Source organism: Neofelis nebulosa, chromosome X, assembly GCF_028018385.1.
Source record: "Neofelis nebulosa isolate mNeoNeb1 chromosome X, mNeoNeb1.pri, whole genome shotgun sequence".
Classification (NCBI taxonomy): domain Eukaryota; kingdom Metazoa; phylum Chordata; class Mammalia; order Carnivora; family Felidae; genus Neofelis; species Neofelis nebulosa.
The window spans coordinates 41,335,524-41,352,859 of NC_080800.1; the positions used below are offsets into that span (position 1 = coordinate 41,335,524).

General features: G+C 40.0%; 1 protein-coding gene and 1 non-coding gene across 2 annotated transcripts in view; both read left to right on the plus strand.

Annotated features, from left to right (window-relative positions):
- RP2 (RP2 activator of ARL3 GTPase) overlaps nucleotides 1-16,999 on the plus strand; it is a 56,697-nt gene extending 39,698 nt beyond the window's left edge. Inside the window, exons 4-5 of the mRNA XM_058712313.1 lie at nucleotides 11,833-11,918; nucleotides 14,102-16,999. Coding sequence (XP_058568296.1) covers nucleotides 11,833-11,918; nucleotides 14,102-14,185 — 170 coding nt within the window. The 3' untranslated portion in view covers nucleotides 14,186-16,999. The remainder of the gene's footprint in view (nucleotides 1-11,832; nucleotides 11,919-14,101) is intronic.
- Nucleotides 16,353-16,456, plus strand: LOC131503345 (small nucleolar RNA U13). Its single transcript, XR_009257434.1, has one exon. It is a non-coding gene; the product is annotated as a small nucleolar RNA U13 (small nucleolar RNA).
- Nucleotides 17,000-17,336: the final 337 nt, after the last annotated feature.

Consider the following 17,336-nt stretch of genomic DNA (forward strand, 5'->3'; position numbering starts at 1 on the left):
GCAATAAGAAATTCACAGCATCACCTGTGATGAGCTCATCCCAAAAATAACTTCAATCCAATCAAGACTTAATTGCTAGTTTATCTGAAAGGACGGAAATCTAGGGACATGTTAAATGACACTATGAGAAAATAATGATTCAAATCTTAAAAAGAAGACATTCTACAGGACGACTGGTTAGCGCTCTTCAGATAATGTCCTGGGAAACAAAAATGATGGGGGACCATTGTGGATTAAAAGAAACATAACAACTAAATACAATGAATAAAACTTAATTGGAACTTGGATTGGGATGGGGTGAACTATAAAGCTATAAAAGACATCTTGGGGAAACCTCAGGAAGTTTGGAGATAATATTATGGAATTACTGTTAGTATTCTTAAGTATGGTAATGATATTGTAGTCATGTGGGAGATTCGTGCTGAAGTGTCATGACGTCCTGTCATCATGTCCACTCTTCAAATGGCTGCAAAACAAAAACAGCGTGGGTGTAGCGTGTGAGAAAGCAAATGGGGCCAAATGTTAACATTTGATGGGTGTTAACATTTGAAGAGCAAATGGATGTTTTATATTATTCTTCCAACTTTTCTATATTTGGAATTTTTCAAAATAAAATACTGGGGAAAAATTTTTGGCTGCCCAATATTGCATTGACTGATATGGAACAGGGAGCAGGCTTGTCAGTGGAAATATTCCAGCAGGACTTGGGTGGATTGGGTCCTTATCTAAAAGTGACCATCAATCATCCTAAGGAGGGTTTCTCAACCTCAGCATTACTGACATTTTAGGACGGATAACTGGGTGGGGGGCTGTCCTGTGCATTATGCGGTGTTTAACAGCACCCCAGGCCTCTACCCCACAGATGCCAGGAGCACACACCCCCAGTTGTGGCAACCAAAAATGTTTCTAGATATCACCAAATGCCCCTTGGGGAGTAAAATCTCTCCCAGTTGCAAACCACTCTTCTGAGCCAAGGGCAAACTTTTTTTTTTCCCAGAAAATTCACTTTTATTTCAAGTACCTTGCACCTCAGAGTCTCTAAATCTTCCTCTCCAGTTAAAGCAGTTACTCACTTTCTTTCTTTTTTTTTTTAATGTTTATTTATTTTGAGAGAGACAGTGAGCAAGCAAGCAGAGGAGGGGCAGGGAGAGAGAGAATCCCAAGCAGGCTCTGCACTGTCAGCGCAGAGCCCAACACTGGTCTCGAACTCATGAACCTGAGATCATGCCCTGAGCCGAAATCAAGAGTCGGACGCCTAACCGATTGAGCCAGCCAGGTGCCCCACAAATTATTTACTTTCAATCAATAAAGCTTTTTGACTGCTAATTGAGAAAATTCATTGTGTTTTCCATCTTGAAAATCTAAACCTGCCGAATCCTCAGAACCATCTAGGGTGCTTTTAAAAACATAAGAAAGACTGATTCGAAAATTTCTGAGACATAGTCTTAGAATCTGCATTTTAAAAAGTGTCCCCGATGGCTCTAATGATTAGTCAGACTTGGGTTCCTTTGTTTGAGAGGGTCATTCGTTCATTCATTTACTCAATAAACACAAGATGAAGTCTGAGAAGTAGTTAAAGAGTCCGATGATAGAGGGCCTTCTAGGCCATTGTAGGGACTTTGGCTCCTAGTCTGAGCTGAGAAACTTCGAGCTGTGTTTTTGAAGTATAGTTCACATATAACGCATTAGTTTCAGATGTACAACAATGATTCAGTATTTGTGTATATTGTGGAAGTATCATCACGATAAGTCTAGTTAACGTCTGTCACCGTATGCAGTTCCAAATTTTCTTTCTCATGACGAGGACTTTGATGGTCTACTCTCTTAGCAACTTTCCGATATGCAATACAGTATTATTAACTCTAGTCACCATGCTTGGCATTATATCCCCCATGACTTACATGTTTTATAAGTGGAAGTTTGTACCTTTTGAGCTCCTCACCCATTTGGCCCTCCCCTCGCCCTACATCTCTCTGGCAACCACCACTCTGTTCTCTGTATCTATAAGTTCAGGGTTTTTTGTTTTTGTTTTTGTTTTTTTCAGATTCCACATATAAATGAGATCATACGGAGTTTGTCTTTCTCTGACTTATTTCACGCGGCATTATGCTTTCAACGTCCATCTGTATTGTTGCAAATGGCAAGGCTTCCTTTTTTATGGTTGAGTAATATTCCACTGTGTATGCGTGTCTGTGTAAACATGCCACATTTTCTTTCTTCATTCATGGACATTAATGGTTGTTTCCATATCTTGGCTGTTGTAAATAATGCTGCAGTGATCACGAGAGTGCATGTATCTTTTCAGGTCGGTGTTTCCATTTTCTTCAGGCAAGTACCCAGAAGTAGAATTGCTGAATCACATGGTAGTTCTAGTTTTAATTTTTTGAGGAGCCTCCATACTCCTTTACATAGTGGATGCACCAATTTACATCCCTACCAAGAATGTCCAAGGGTTCCCTTTGCTCCACATCCTCACTCACATTTGGTTGTTTTTTTTTTTATTTTTTTTTTAATGTTTATTCTTGAGACAGAGACAGAGTGTGAACAGGGGTGGGGCAGAGAAAGAGGGAGACACAGAATCTGAAACAGGCTCTAGGCTCTGCACTGTCAGCACAGAGCCCGACGCGGGGCTCGAACCCACGAACTGTGAGATCATGACCTGAGCTGAAGTCGGACGCTTAACTGACTGAGCCACCCAGGCGCCCCTGTTGTTTCTTTTTGATGATAGCCATTCTAACAGGTGTGAGGTGATAAATCTCATCATGGTTTTGATTTTTCATTTCCCTAATGATTAGTGGTGTGGAGCACCCTTTAATGTTCTTGTTGTCCATCTGTATGTCTTCTTTGGAAAAATGTCTATTCAAATCCTCTGCCCATTTTTTAATGATTGTTTTTTTTTTTCCTATTGAGTTATATGAGTTCTTTATGTACTTTGAATATTAACCCCCTATCAGATACAAGATTTACAAATATGTTCTCCCATTCAGCTTTTTTTTTTTTTTTTTTAAGTAAGCTCTAGGCCCGACATGGGGCTTGATCTCACAACGCCAAGATCAATACTTGAATGCTCGGGGCGCATGGGTGGCTCAGTCGGTTGAGCATCCGACTTTGGCTCAGGTCATGATCTCACAGTTCACGAGTTCGAGCCCCACATCGGGCTCTGTGCTGACAGCTCAGAGCCTGGAGACTGCTTCAGATTCTGTGTTTCCGCCTCTCTCTCTCTCTCTCTCTGCCCCTCCCCTGCTCACACTCTGTCTCTCTCTTTGTCAAAAATAAATTTAAAAAACATTTAAAAAAATTTTTTTAAAAATACTTGAATGCTCTACCGACTGAACCAGCCATGCGCCCCTCAGCTGTGTTTTTAATAAACTTTTTATGTTGGAATAATTTAGTTTTACAGAAAAATTGCAAAGGTAGTACAGAGAGCTTCCATATACCCTTTATCCAGATTCCCTAATGTTAGCATAACCGTGGTACATTTATCAAAACTAAGTAATTTACATTGGTAAAATACTATGAACTTAAACTGTAGTCTTTATTCAAATTTTACCAATTTTTTTCCAGTCATGTCCTTTTTCTTTTCCAGAATCCAGTCTAAGTTCCCACATTGCATTTAGTTGTCATGTCTCCTTAGTCTCCTCTAATCTGTGGCAGTTTCTTTTAGTCTTCTTTGTGTTTCATGACCTTGAAATATTTTGACAGTACTGGTAAGTTGTTTTATAGAATGTGCCTCCATTTGGGTGTGACTGATGTTTCCTCTGCTTAGATTGAGGTTTGGGGGGAAGAGGTGAAGTGCCCTTCTCATCACATCACATCAGGGGGTACAGGATATCAACGTGATTTATCACTGGGGCATCGGCTGGCCTTAGTTCAGCCTTGGTTCTGCCAGGTTTCCCAAACACTGCAAAGTTCCTGCTTTTTCCTTTTCATACTTTGTTCTTTGGAAGTTGAGTCACTAAGACCAGCTTACGCTCAAGGCGAGGAGAATTAAACTACACCTCCTGGAGGTGATGGTATCTGCCTACGTTGCTTGGAATTCTTCTCTAAGAAATATTTGTCCCTTCTCCCCCATTTATTTATTCAATCATCTATTTCTATCAGTAGGGAACATGAATACGTACTTTATTCTTTGGGTTATAATCCAGTACTATCAAATTATTCCAGTTTCAGCCATTGAAAGTTCTCTTAGGTTGGTTCCTCTGTCCTTTTGACATGCTATTGATTTGTTTATTGATTTATACCTTATTATGCCGGATAAGACTTCCACTATCATGTTGTATAAAGTAGTGAGGAGAAGACATTCTTGTTCTGTTACTGGTCTCAGAGTCAAAGTGTTCAATCTCACCATGAAGAATGATGTTGGTTGTAGGATTCTCATCTATACCTTTTATTAGGCTAAGGGAGTTTCATTCTGTCCCTAGTTTGTTGAATTTTTATCAGGCACGGATGTTGAATTTCGTTGAATGTTTTTTTTTTCTGTATTTATTGAGATAATATGTTTTTTTATTATTTAGTCATTTAATCTGGTGAATGACTTTTGTTGATTTTGAATGTTGAGCCAGCCTTGTATTCTTGAGATGAACTCCCTTGATCGTGATAGATTGATTGTCTCTTTAATAAATTGCCAGTTTCAGTTTGCTAATATTTTATTGAAGATTTTTGCATCTTTGTTCATGAGGGACATTGGTCTGTAGTTTTCTTGTAATATCTTTGTCTGACTTTGATATTAGGGTAATGCTGGCGTCATAAAATGAGTTGGGATGTGTCCTTTCTCTTCTATGATCTTGAATAAATTTTGGAGAATTGGTATAATTTCTTATTCTTCTTTAAGTTTATTTATTTTGAGAGACAGAGAGAGCAGAGGAGGGGCAGAGAGAGGGAGGGAGAGAGAAAATCCCAGGCAGGCTCCATGCTGTCAGTGTAGAGCCCGATGTGGGGCTTGAACTCACGAACCGTGAGATCATGACCTGAGCCGAAACCAAGAGTCGGACGCTTAAACTGGCTGAGCCACCCAGGCGCCCCGGTATCATTTCTTCTTTAAATGTGTGATAGAATTCACCAGTGGAACCATCTGGGCCTGGAGTTTTGGGGAGAAAGATTTTTAGAAAGTTTAATTTACTTATTAAATTATTTACTTATTAGTTTACTTACAGGGTACTTAGGGCTATATTTTTCTTTGTGAATGAATTTTGATAGTTTTTGTCCTTCAGGGAACTGTTTCATTTCAGAAATCTAAGTTATCAAATTTATGGACATAGAGTTGTTTATAGTATTTCTTTATTCTTATTAACATCTGTGGGATCAGTAGTGATGTGCCACTTATATTCCTGCTATTAGTAATTTGAGAAGAAGCGGTTCTTTGTTTCACTGATTTTTTTTTTTCTATTGCTCTTCTCTTTTCAATTTTATTGTTCTCTGCTCCACTAAGTATTATTTCCTTCCTTCACTTGTTTTATATTTGATTTGCTTTTCTTTCTCTAGTTTCTTAAGGTTTAAGCTTAGGTTATTGATTGTAGATAATTTCTTCTTTTCTAATACAGTTGATTCTCATTATTCCCAGTAGTTATGTTGAGTCACTGTGAGCACTGAGGTAGTGAGTACTGTTCCTAGGAGAAATATGGGGTTAGGTTTCTATAAATCTCTGGTCACAACATTTTTGTCAGTCAACCCATACATAATCTTGTCATAAGTTTGTTTCTATCCAAAGACATCTTACTCAGTATATGTTACTGATTCGTTCACATCGAGCCAACAGCACTATATAACTCTTACCAAATGAAGCTTATCCAACAGGTATTTTCTCTGAAAGGCACATCACAGCCTTCCTAAGCTTAGGGACATTAGACAGCACTTTTGCACTACATCTGGGGGCCATTTTAACCAGCAGGATCCCCAACAAGGCCCACAAAATGTGGGGCACCTGGGTGGCTCAGTCGGTTAAGTGTCCACTCTTGATTTCGGCTCAGGTCATGATCTCATGGTTCCTGGGATGGAGCCCCGCATTGGGATCTGCTCTGACAGTGTGGAGCCTGCTTGGGATTCTCTCTCTCCCTCTCCCTCTGCCCGTACCCCGCTCACATGCACACGTGCACACTCTCTCTCTCTCTCAAAAATAAATTTAAAAAACTTTTAAAAATCTTATTAACCCCCCCCCACACACACACACACACAAAATGTGGAAAACATGGCACTGAAACTGTGAAAAGGACACTTGGTTACGGCGTGAGAGCTGAAACAAGAAGGCAGGGGATCGCTTTGTTCAGCTTCACGTGGGAGCGTGGGTGTCAGGCAGCTCAAAGCTCTTGCTGCTCCGTGTTTGTCTATGAATGACCATGAGAACACCGCAAGTATTCATTTGGGGGTTACAGATAAATTTTACCAAGTTGGCAAATGTGCACATAAGGAATCTGTGAATAATGAGGATCAACTGTGTATGTATTCGGTGTTAAAAAGTTTCCTTTAAGCACTGCTTTAAGTGCATCCTACAAATTTTGACATGTAGTTTTATGTAAGTCACGGCATACTCACTGTGTTTTATAAATCTGAGAATCTCTGTCTTTTTTAAGTTTATTTCTTTATTTTGAGAGAGAGAGAGAGAGAGAGAGAGCAGGGAAGGGGCAGAGAGAGAATACCAAGCAGGCTTTGCGCGATGCCCGATGCAGGGCTTGAACTCACAAACAGTGAGCTCGCCGCAATCAGCCTGAGACTGTCGGCGCGGAGCCCGCTTCACATCCTTTGTCCTCCTCTCTCTCTCTGCGCCTTCCCTGCTTGTTCTCTCTCTCTCTCAAAAAAAAAATAAATAAATAAAACTTAAAAAAAACGTTAAATTGGACACTTTAAATTCTTTGTGTCTTGCTGCTTTGTGCTATAATGGCAGAGTTGATTAGTTGTGATGGACACAGTATGGCCCACAAAGCCTAAAATATTTCCTGTCTGGTCCTTTACAGAAAAAGTGTGTTGACCCCTGTTGTAGTTCAGACTATTTTCAGTTTCCCTTGAGACTTTTTACTTGATCCATTGATTTAGACGTATATCGTTTAATTTCCAAACATTTGGACATTGTCCAGATGTGTTTGTTATTTCTAGATTAAAGCTATTACGGTCCAAAAACACACATTGTATGATTTCTGTTTTCTTATAGCCTGTCTTGGTGACTATTCTGTGTGCATGCAAGAAGAATATATACTCTGCTTTTGTTTGGTGGAATATTCTATAAATGTCCACTAAGTCAGTTTAGTTGATGGTGCTATTCAGTTCCTCTATATCCTTCCTGATTTTCTGCCTACTTGTTCTGTGAATTACTGAAGGAGGGAATGTTGAAGTTTCCAACAATAACTGAATTTGTCTATTTCTGTTGTCGGTTCCTATCACATTCTGCCTCATGAATTTTGAAACTCTATTGTTAGATGCATATACATTTAAGATTGTTACGTCTTCTCGTTATTATGCAGTGTCCCTCTGTCTCTGATAATCTTCCTTGTTCTGAAATCTACTTTGTCTGAAATATAGCTACTCCAGCTTTCATTTGGTTCTTTAGTGTCTCATCATATATCTTTACCCCTTTTCTTTTAATTTATTGAATTCTGTAGATCTAAAGTGAGTTTTTATAGACAGCATATACTTGGTTCTTGCTTTTCAATCCAATCTGATTTCACGGTTCGTGGGTTCGAGGCCTGCATTGGGCTCTGTGCTGACAACTCAGAGCCTGAAGCCTGCTTCATATTCGGTGTCTCTTTCTCTCTCTGCCCCTCCCCCCCTCACGCTCTGCCTCTCTCTCTGTCTCAAAAATAAACGTCAAAAAAAATTAAAAATGGGCACCTGGGTGGCTCAGTCGGTTAAGCTTCCGACATCAGCTCAGGTCATGATCTCACAGTTTATGAGTTCGGGCCCCGCATCGGGCTCTGTGCTGACAGCTCAGAGCCTGGAGCCTGCTTCAGATTCTGTGTCTCCTCTCTCTGCTCGCTCTCTCTCTCTCGAAGATAAATAAACATTGAAAATTAATTAATTAATTAATTAATTTGAAAAAATAAGACAAATATAGATCATATTTTACTGGGGGTTTCAGAGCAGAGGAATGTCACAATCCCTTTAAAATGTAACTTTTACCACTGAGGTTGTTCTAAGGGGGAAGCAGAGAGACCACCTGGAAGGCCATTGCTGTAATCTGAGACATGATAGTGATTCATTCCAAGGTCATGTTAGATAACATAGAAGACGGTGTTAGATAGGACATCCAGGCATCTTTTTTGCTTACTTCAAAATCTCAGTTTTTCATGACAGCTCAACTATTTCGATTTAAAGCTACTGCCAACTATTTGATAACATGTTCACACTAAAATACTTTTTTAAAAAGATAACCGGTGATCTTTATTGACCTGCTAGTTCAGTTTGAAATAATCACAGTAATTGTAGTCACCATCCTTAGACAAGTAGGACTGCTTAAAAAGTGCGTTGTCAGGGGAGGGGGCGGGGATGGGCCAGATGGGGGATGGGCACTAAGGAGGCACTTGTTGGGATGAGCCCTGGGTGTCATATGTAAGAGATGAATCACTGGGTTCTATTCCTGAAACCAGTACTACACTGTATGTTAACTTGAATTGAAATAAAAATTTTTAAAAAGTACACTGGCAGTATTGTAGGTTTCTTGTTTAATTTCGGATTATCCACACACGTTAATCAAAACTGCTGCACCCGTCCACCTTTTTGGTTGGTGTTTCTTTGTTGGCAAATTATTTGGTCACTTACTGGAAGTTCATCATAATTTATTTAAAGAGTATCAACTGGGGCACTTGGGTGGCTCCGTTGGTTGAACGTCCGACTTCAGCTCAGGTTGTAATCTTGCAGTTTGTGGGTTTGAGCCCCCCATTGGGCTCGCTGTTATCAGCTTGAGACTGTCAGCATAGAGCCCACTTTGGATCCTTTGTCCTCCTCTCTCTGCCCCTCTCCTGCTTGTGCACTCGCTCGCTCTCTCTCAAAAAATAAATAAAACTTAAAAAAAAAAAAAACATTGACCTGCACACTTTAAATGCATGGACTTTTAAAAAATAAAGAATATCAACCAAGTTGGGGCACCTGGCTGGCTCAGTCGGTAGAGCACGTGACTCTTTATCTCAGGGTCCCGACTGAGTTCAAGCCCCACATTCAGTGTAGAGCTTACTTTAAAAAAAAATCAACCCAAGTTACATGCCTGGGTAATTCCAGCAAAACTGTGTTCCTGAATTCTAGATTATGTTCTCTTTACAGAATACAGGAACTTTCAGTAATAAATGTCCGACTTTAAAAAATGTATCTACTGTATTTTCTTGTAGTGATCCTGAATAAAAGCATAATCTGTTCTACCTTAACTCAAACTGTCCACTCTCTGAAACACTGAAAACCCTACTCTTATCATCAGCTTTTTCTTTGTTGCATGCCTTTGACTTGTGGGGGGAAAAAAAAAAAACCTGGTAAGTTGTCCTGTAGTATGCATGGGTTTGTTTCATTTGTTCCTCTCGAGTTCTTATAGATCAGAAGTCAGAGAAAAGCCTTCTTAAACTCAGGTTTAGTTCCATTTTTGGCAAGACTATTTCACAGATGGTACTATTTCCTGTAGCATTCAATGAGAAGGCATATCATGTCTGGTTGTTGAACTTGTAGCTGATCGATCAATAGGTTCAGGTGGTGATGGCCTTAGCTTGTCATCATAGAGTTTCCTGTCCGTCTTCCCTGTGGGATGCTAAAACCACTGATGATTATCACCTGGATCCAGTTTTTATTAGGAGTTATGAAATGATCATTTTCTTTTTTAAAATTTTTTTTTAATGTTTGTTTATTTTTGAGAGAGAGAGAGAGAGAGACAGAGTGTGGGTGGGGGAGGGGCAGAGCGAGAGGGAGACACCGAATCGGAAGCAGGCTCCCGGTTCTGAGCGGTCATCACAGAGCTCGAACTCATGAACTGTGAGATCATGACCTGAGCTGAAGTCAGGCGCTCAACCGACTGAGCCCCCCAGGCACCCCCAAAATGATCATTTTCTAACCATGTCACTTCCTCTGCATATATTAATGGATGTTAACAGACCTTCTCGTACGCCGTAGCTGTTTGGTTAACTTGAAATACACTTCGTATCAGAAAAGCAGAATAAAGGGAAAATAATTAAGCATCCACTTTCAGAGCAGTGAATTGGTGCCCTAGCAAGCTACCGTGACGTCCAGTGAACTTTCTCTGTTTTCTCAATATCATTTTGAGCTCCTGTTTCTATATTCAGTATATTTTAATACAAATTGCAGTCGTTATTCCTTCTGTGACAGTGTCCCATCTTTGGCAACTGGGAACCCCTTCAGGCTGGCTCCGGTGTCCTTTTGGTACAGCCGTATTGACCTTTGATAGTCTCCTTGCTTTTCGGTTCAACAAGATATTCCAGGTTAATCGTCTCCATTTCTTGCCCCTGACAGAGAACCATGCATTTTTCTGAGCAGACGTTCCCCACTTAACCTTCTTTTCTGTATGTAGCACCTATCTTGATCTATACACTGTGATGCCGAAAAACCCATACTTTGTCCTCTGTATCTAATCGTGCGGTTTACATTTAGACGTTGTGCCGTTTCTGTGTCCGTTGTTTGTATTCAGTCACAAGCCCAGGGCGCTGTGATCTTTCGCCTTGTTCCTGTGTCTTGTCTTATGGCACATGCCTGCATTCAGCTCAGTATTTCGTGGCTTAGTACTTCATTGGTCTCCTTTGCCCCATATTTGTTTAATGGGTGTATGTCCTTTTTTTAAGAAACTTACAATTTTCTGGAGGTTAGGACATATCCAGTACTTAGGAGGTGAAAAGCCACTCTACTAGGGAACATAGTGATAAGTGAATAAATACGAATTGAATCAGAGGACACATTTTGCTTGGCTAACTCATGGCCACCTTGGCCAATAATTTGATACCAGCAGTTCCAGTGCTACATTTAAATCCAAGCCAAACTGAATCATAAATCTTGACGCTAGAACTTAAAGTGCAGGTGATTTCAAAGTATTCAAATGAACGCAAGGGCAAGGAGGTACAACTGCTCTATTCACGGAATGAAAACTGGGAGTCTTTGGTTCTAGAAAAGCACTTTCAGGCGGTCATTCCTTTTGGTGCCTGGCCTCAATTCCTACTTGGCCTAGAGTCATTTACTCGGGGCGCACCACGTGGCCGGTAAGTAGGAGCGTTGGAAGCCAGACCGGCTGCCTGGCAAAGCCGACTTGTGGGGACTTGGATAGCTTTTGATCATATTTGTCATCAACCCTTTTGTGTGCTGCTAAAAGAGTGGGCTTTTTTGTGGTTTTCATAGAAGAATGAAAACCAGAAAAGCCAGACTACCTACAGCACTTAAAAATGTGACCCTGGTCCTGTACGAGCACTGAAGCTACCCATCGTGTGATGAGACCCTGTCGGTCTGCCTTATGATTACAGTTGGAAGTAGTAGCTGAAGTGATATGGCCCATCTGTCTACTTCCTTCTTCCTCTTCTCTTACCCCCAAGGAAGAGGCTGGGGAGTCTTCAGAATATAAAGAAGAAAAAGATTCATTTTAGGGGTGTCCGGGTGGCTCAGTCGGTTAAGCATCTGACTCTTGGTTTCGGCTCAGGTCGTGATCTCACATGTTTGTGAGATTGAGCCCCACCTTGGGCTCCCGCTGAGCACTGAGCGTAGAGCCTGCTTGGGATTCTCTCTCTCCCTCTTTGTCTGCCCCTCCCGTTTGCGGGGGTGTGTGTGTGTGCGCGTGCGTGCGTGTGTTCTCTCTCCCTCAAATAAATAAACTTAAAAAAATAAACAGATTTGTATTCCTGTTCAGACAGCACGTCTTGGGTTTTCTTCTAGGTCCTGTTATTGCCTTGGAGTTCAGCGGAGATGGTGCTGTAGAAGGGTGTCACCTTATTGTCAACGAGATATTCAACGGGACCAAGGTACAAGATTTTATTGACTGTTTCTTTTTTTTTTTTTTTACCTTTATTTATTTTTGAGAGAGAGACAGAGTGTGAGCAGGGGAGGAGCAGAGACAGAGAGGGAGACACAGAATCTGAAGGAAGTTCCAGGCCCCAAGCTGTCAGCACAGAGCCCGACATGGGGCTCAAACTCAAAAACCGCGAGATCATGACCTGAGCCGAAGTCGGACGCTCAACCGACTGAGCCACCCAGGCGCCCCTTTATTGACTGTTTCTATTTCAGTCACACCTTTCATTTCACTTCCTTTTCCTCATGGTCAAATAGTGCTTTTTTTTTCTTTTAAATGCCTGTTGTTGCTTGGAATTAAAAAAAAAAAAAAAAACGGCAGATCATGATTTTTTAGACTCTGTGGTGAATAATTGGGAGCCAAGCTTTGGCTGTTCCTTGCCAAATTAAAATTGTAATAGCTTAAAAGTTTACAAAATAAGAATCTACTAATTTCAAGACCTTCAATAATACACGAGTTTCTAATGTAAAAAAATATCATTAAATGTCTAAGTCCTTCCTTTTTGGAAAACTCATGATATGCTGAAAAATGTTCCGTTTCTAAGATTATATATACTTTGGACAGATGAGCCTGTTGCTTACTGTTCATTTTGATTTGCTTCAGTAATTCTCCATCAAACATTGAATCTCAGCTATATCTAGAAATCATTACGGGTAGGTAGTTTCTAGATATGTTGATGAGGTTGCTGCAGCTAAGGATTTCAGACTTAGTAACTTAATAGAACTCAAAGACCAAACATATAAGAATATTAAATGAGTGCTGATATAATTATTTTTTAAGAAATATCTGAGATGAAATTTTTGGCTTTGTTGTCTGATTTGGCTTATAGTTTCTTTTTTAAAAAAAATTTTTAGCAGTTTTTTTTTTAACATTTATTTATTATTGAGAGACAGTGTGAGCAGGGGAGGGACAGAGAGAGAGGGAGACACAGAATCCGAAGCAGGCGCCAGGCTCCGAGCTGTCAGCACAGAGCCCGACGCGGGGCGCGAACTCACAGACCGTGAGATCGTGACCTGAGCCGAAGTCGGATGCTTGACCGACTGAGCCACCCAGGCGCCCCCATGGCATATAGTTTCTTGAACTTGCATAATTTAATGAACATTGTCTTTTGTCTCATTTTATCACGACAGTCCAAAGGGGAAGGGTAGATGTAATTAGGTTGAATAGAAGAAAATGGAGAAAATGGTTATATGATTTGGAGGTTTTAGATCTGAATGAGTCAGAGATAATCTAATCCAACGTTCCCATTTTACAGGTGTAGAACGTGAGCGCAGAGAGGTTTATTGAATTGTCAGCCTCATACAGCTAGTCTATGAGGAAGCTAGACTAGAACCCAGGTCTCCTCTAATTCCTGGCTGACATTTGTAAAAACGAGTTTTGAAGGGTTCTACTGAGTACTGCTCTACTGATGTTTAGAAAATATGTTATTCAAAATTAGTAATATATCTTTAGCAGCTTTCAGAAAGATAATCTCAAGTTTTGCTCTTTAGCGTGTTGAATTTGTTCTCAGGAAAGAGAAGAAACTAAGAGTTCTTTAAATAGGGGCGCCTGGGCAAGTCAGTTGGTTGACCGACCAGCTCTTGATTTCAGCTCAGATCATGGTCTCACGGTTCGTGGGGTCAAGCCCTGCATCGGGCTCTGTGCTGACAGCATGGAGCCTGCTCGGGACTCTGTCCCTCTCTCTCTCTGCCCCTCCCTTGGTCATGCACATGAGGGCGTGTGCACGCACACCGTCTCTCTCTCTCTCTCTTTCTCGATGCTCCTCCCCCGCTCCCGCTCTTTCAAAATAAATGAACATTTTTAAAAAAAAGTTCTTTAAGCCTCTTTAGTCAGTGGCTTTCATAACATTGACTGTTGGATATTTACAAAACAGTAACATCCCAAGTGTGATAAAGTACAACTGAAGTATTATGAAAGCAAAGACCTTAATTATACCGTAAAATGCTTTTAAAAGAGTTCAGTGTGCATTCTAGCTACTGAAACTATGTTCTATGGATTCTACAGAATACTGGTTAAATATTATAGATGATGTACTTGAATTTCTTTTAATAGCAAGCTTGTTCTGCAGATGACGTGGGCTTTGAAATTTGGGGATTACTAGTATTTATTTTTTTGCTTCTTTTGTATTTAAAATAGATGTTTGTATCCGAAAGCAAGGAGACAGCGTCTGGAGATGTAGACAGCTTCTACAACTTTGCTGACATACAAATGGGAATATGAAGTGCAACATGGAACCAAGGACTTGATATTAAGCCCTTTTTAAATTGTGTGTTAGCGGTTTTTACTAATGTTAAAACTGTCAAAGCGTATTTTTAAATAAACTGTTGAATACTGCATTATTTACTTCAGGTTCGAAAACCGTTCGTTTTGGGGGCGCCTGGCTGGCTCAGTCGGTAGAGCGTGCGGGTCTTGATCTCAGGGTCGTGAGTTCAAACCCCGCACTGGGTGTGGAGCCTACTAAAAATAACAGAACAACAACAACAACAAGTTCATTTTAAGTTAAGTAGTTTTCATCAGCTTAAAAACTACTTGGCCCACTTCAGTAAGCTTGCAGTTTTGTTTCTCTGCTGAGGATACTGTCATTAGGACATAGAAGTGGCTAGCAGTTCATCATTTTAATCCTAATTAGATATTCTTTCAAATCCCTAAGAATTTAAACTTTCCTCAGTGCTCCATACTATCGTTTGAGAATACATTCCATTGCTTCTTTTCTTCTTTAATTTAGAGAGATTTGTTACTAGCTGATCGATTAGAATGAACCTCTGCACATTTGTTTTCACGTATTCATATTCGGTTAAATAATTGCTTCCTAGTTGCATAATACGGCAAATGAGATTCTGTACGCGGAATTGAGATAATGCTTTGTAAATTGAATTTTTTTTAACAAATAGGTATTTGATGACCAGCTTTGCAATTAACTCTACTAACTGATGTCGGTATAGCTGTTGAAAGACTACTTCGTGAGTAGTATGATTATCTGAACAAATTCCACGCCGTGTGGTTTTTTTACTACAACTGCTAGATACACTCTTCTGCTTCTTGGCGAGAAAAGGTATATGCAGCAGTAAAAGCACAGGAGCCCCGTCACCGGCAGTTTTCAGAAAGGCGAAATCACCTGCTTGTGTGGGTTATCAGAAGGATGAGAACGAAACCTTGTGACATTTAGGTACGAAATGCTTGGTCACGATGAAAAGCTATGCAGGTTATTAAAAAACTAGATCAATTTGATGGCCAGTAGATACACCGCTCACCAAGTTCTGTTCACGTATGACGAAATTCCTTCGACTGCTTTAAAGCATTATTTTCCAAATCAACCTGACCGTAATAATTTCCCAGGAGGTAGGGGAGAGCTACGGGTTTAAAAACCCACGGTCCTGGGCCCAGTCCTCAGATACACCGATTCAGTCTCTGGGGGAAACCTGGCAGTGAGGAGTTTGCCGTAATCTGAAGTGATCAGTTCACTTCAGAAGTGAAGTGAACTTCAGAAGTGAAGTGAAGTGAACTTCAGAAGTGAAGTGAAGTGAACTTCAGAAGTGAAGGGGCTGAGCCTGCCATGCACACCACATTTATTTAGCAGCTAATAGGAAATTAGCTTTCATAGCTCTATTTTTAAAAGGAACCTTAAATTTAAATCTATTTTGGTAAACCAAGACTGAACATAGCCACTTATTAAAAATCCCTCTTATGATTGTTACTAAAAATGTACTTTCGTGTGTTAACTGCTTTTGGATACTTGCAGATTAATTTATAACTACTACTTTGAACTGTGTGTGGATGTTCAGAAATAACGCAAAGACTTTTCACTTTAATAATATTGAGGGGCGCCTGGGTGGCTCAGTCAGTTGAGCGACCGACTTCGGCTCGGGTCACGATCTCCCGGTTTGTGAGTTCGAGCCCCGCGTCGGGCTCTGTGCTGACGGCTAGGAGTCTGGAGCCTGCTTCGGATTCTGTGTCTCCCTCGCTCTCTGCCCCTCCCCCACTCGTGCTCTGTCTCTCTGTGTCTCAGAAATAACTAAACATTAACAAATTTTTTTAATTAATAATATTGACCACCTCCCCTGTGTCTGGCCTCGTGGTAGCCATAGCATTGTGTCATTTTGGTCTTTTGTAAGAGCATTCTATACTACCTACTCAACGTCTCCTTAAATCAGAATGATTTCATAAGATGCAAATAAGAATTGGTGACAGGTTTAACATCATTTCGCTCATAATTCACAAATAAGCTTTGCAATTAGTGGTCAGAGGGCATTAACTTTTCCCATAGTTAGGCTAAATTAATCGTATTCCTTCTGATCAGTAATTAAATGGCGATCGTTATTCAACCCCATTATTCACACTTTAAAATTATTGCAGTGCTTTTTGTTTTTCAAAAATATAATCCAGAAAGATTCTTTTGTAGTCCATAAGTGTGATGATTAGGTATTCATGCTGCTGTGTGACATGTGCCTCCCTCCAGTCCTGCTATGACCTCGGCACATTACCCATGTGATGTGAAAAAAAAATCACACAATGTTACACAAAGCTGTAAGCTGATTTCTTTATTTTATCTATGGCATTTTGGCAAAAAAAAAACCCTCAGGAATATAACATGTAAGGGAGATGTGAATTTTAAAATATCCACTAAATTTAGGATCTATTAACCAAAGCCTAAAATTTTATATTCTTCAGTTGGATGAGAGCTTTTACCTAAATAAGCTTCATTTGTCTTTAAGGACAGTCATTTGACTTCTGAATGTTTGAAAAGGTTTTTAAAAATAAGTCGTGCTGTGGTTGTTCTTTCTATAATTCTAAACTCTGATAGTAATTATCCTACATTTAATTTGTGAATAGGTTTTGAATTCATGAACATTTATTAGCAATGAAAAATTAGTAATTTTATTAAGTTATACATGTTTAAATGTTACATTAGCTCATTTCTCTTGTGTTATCAGTACTGCTGTTTTGGCTTCTGTATATTTCTGCCTAGCTTTTGTATGTAATTTATGCCTAGTGTTTATAAAATGTGATTTGTAATAAATGTTGTTAAAATGAAAATGGCTGGGGTGCCTGGCTGGCTCAGTCGGTAGAGTGTGCGACTCTTGATCTCAGGGTCGTGAGTACAAGCCCCACGTTGGGCGGGTAGCGTTTACTTTTTTTTTTAATTATAAAATGAAAATGCCTTAACACTAATTTTTCAAGTGCACTTCTAAAACATACATTTACTTGTATGTGTGCCAAGATGTGACCATGGCACATATTTTTTAGTGATAAAGGTGAAATAGACTGGTCTAATCTCTGTCTCATGCTAATGAGAAACAAGCTGTGTGCCGTGTGTGTGTGTGTGTGTGTGTGTGTGTACACACAAAGCACTCTAGAGAAATGCAAAGGAAGC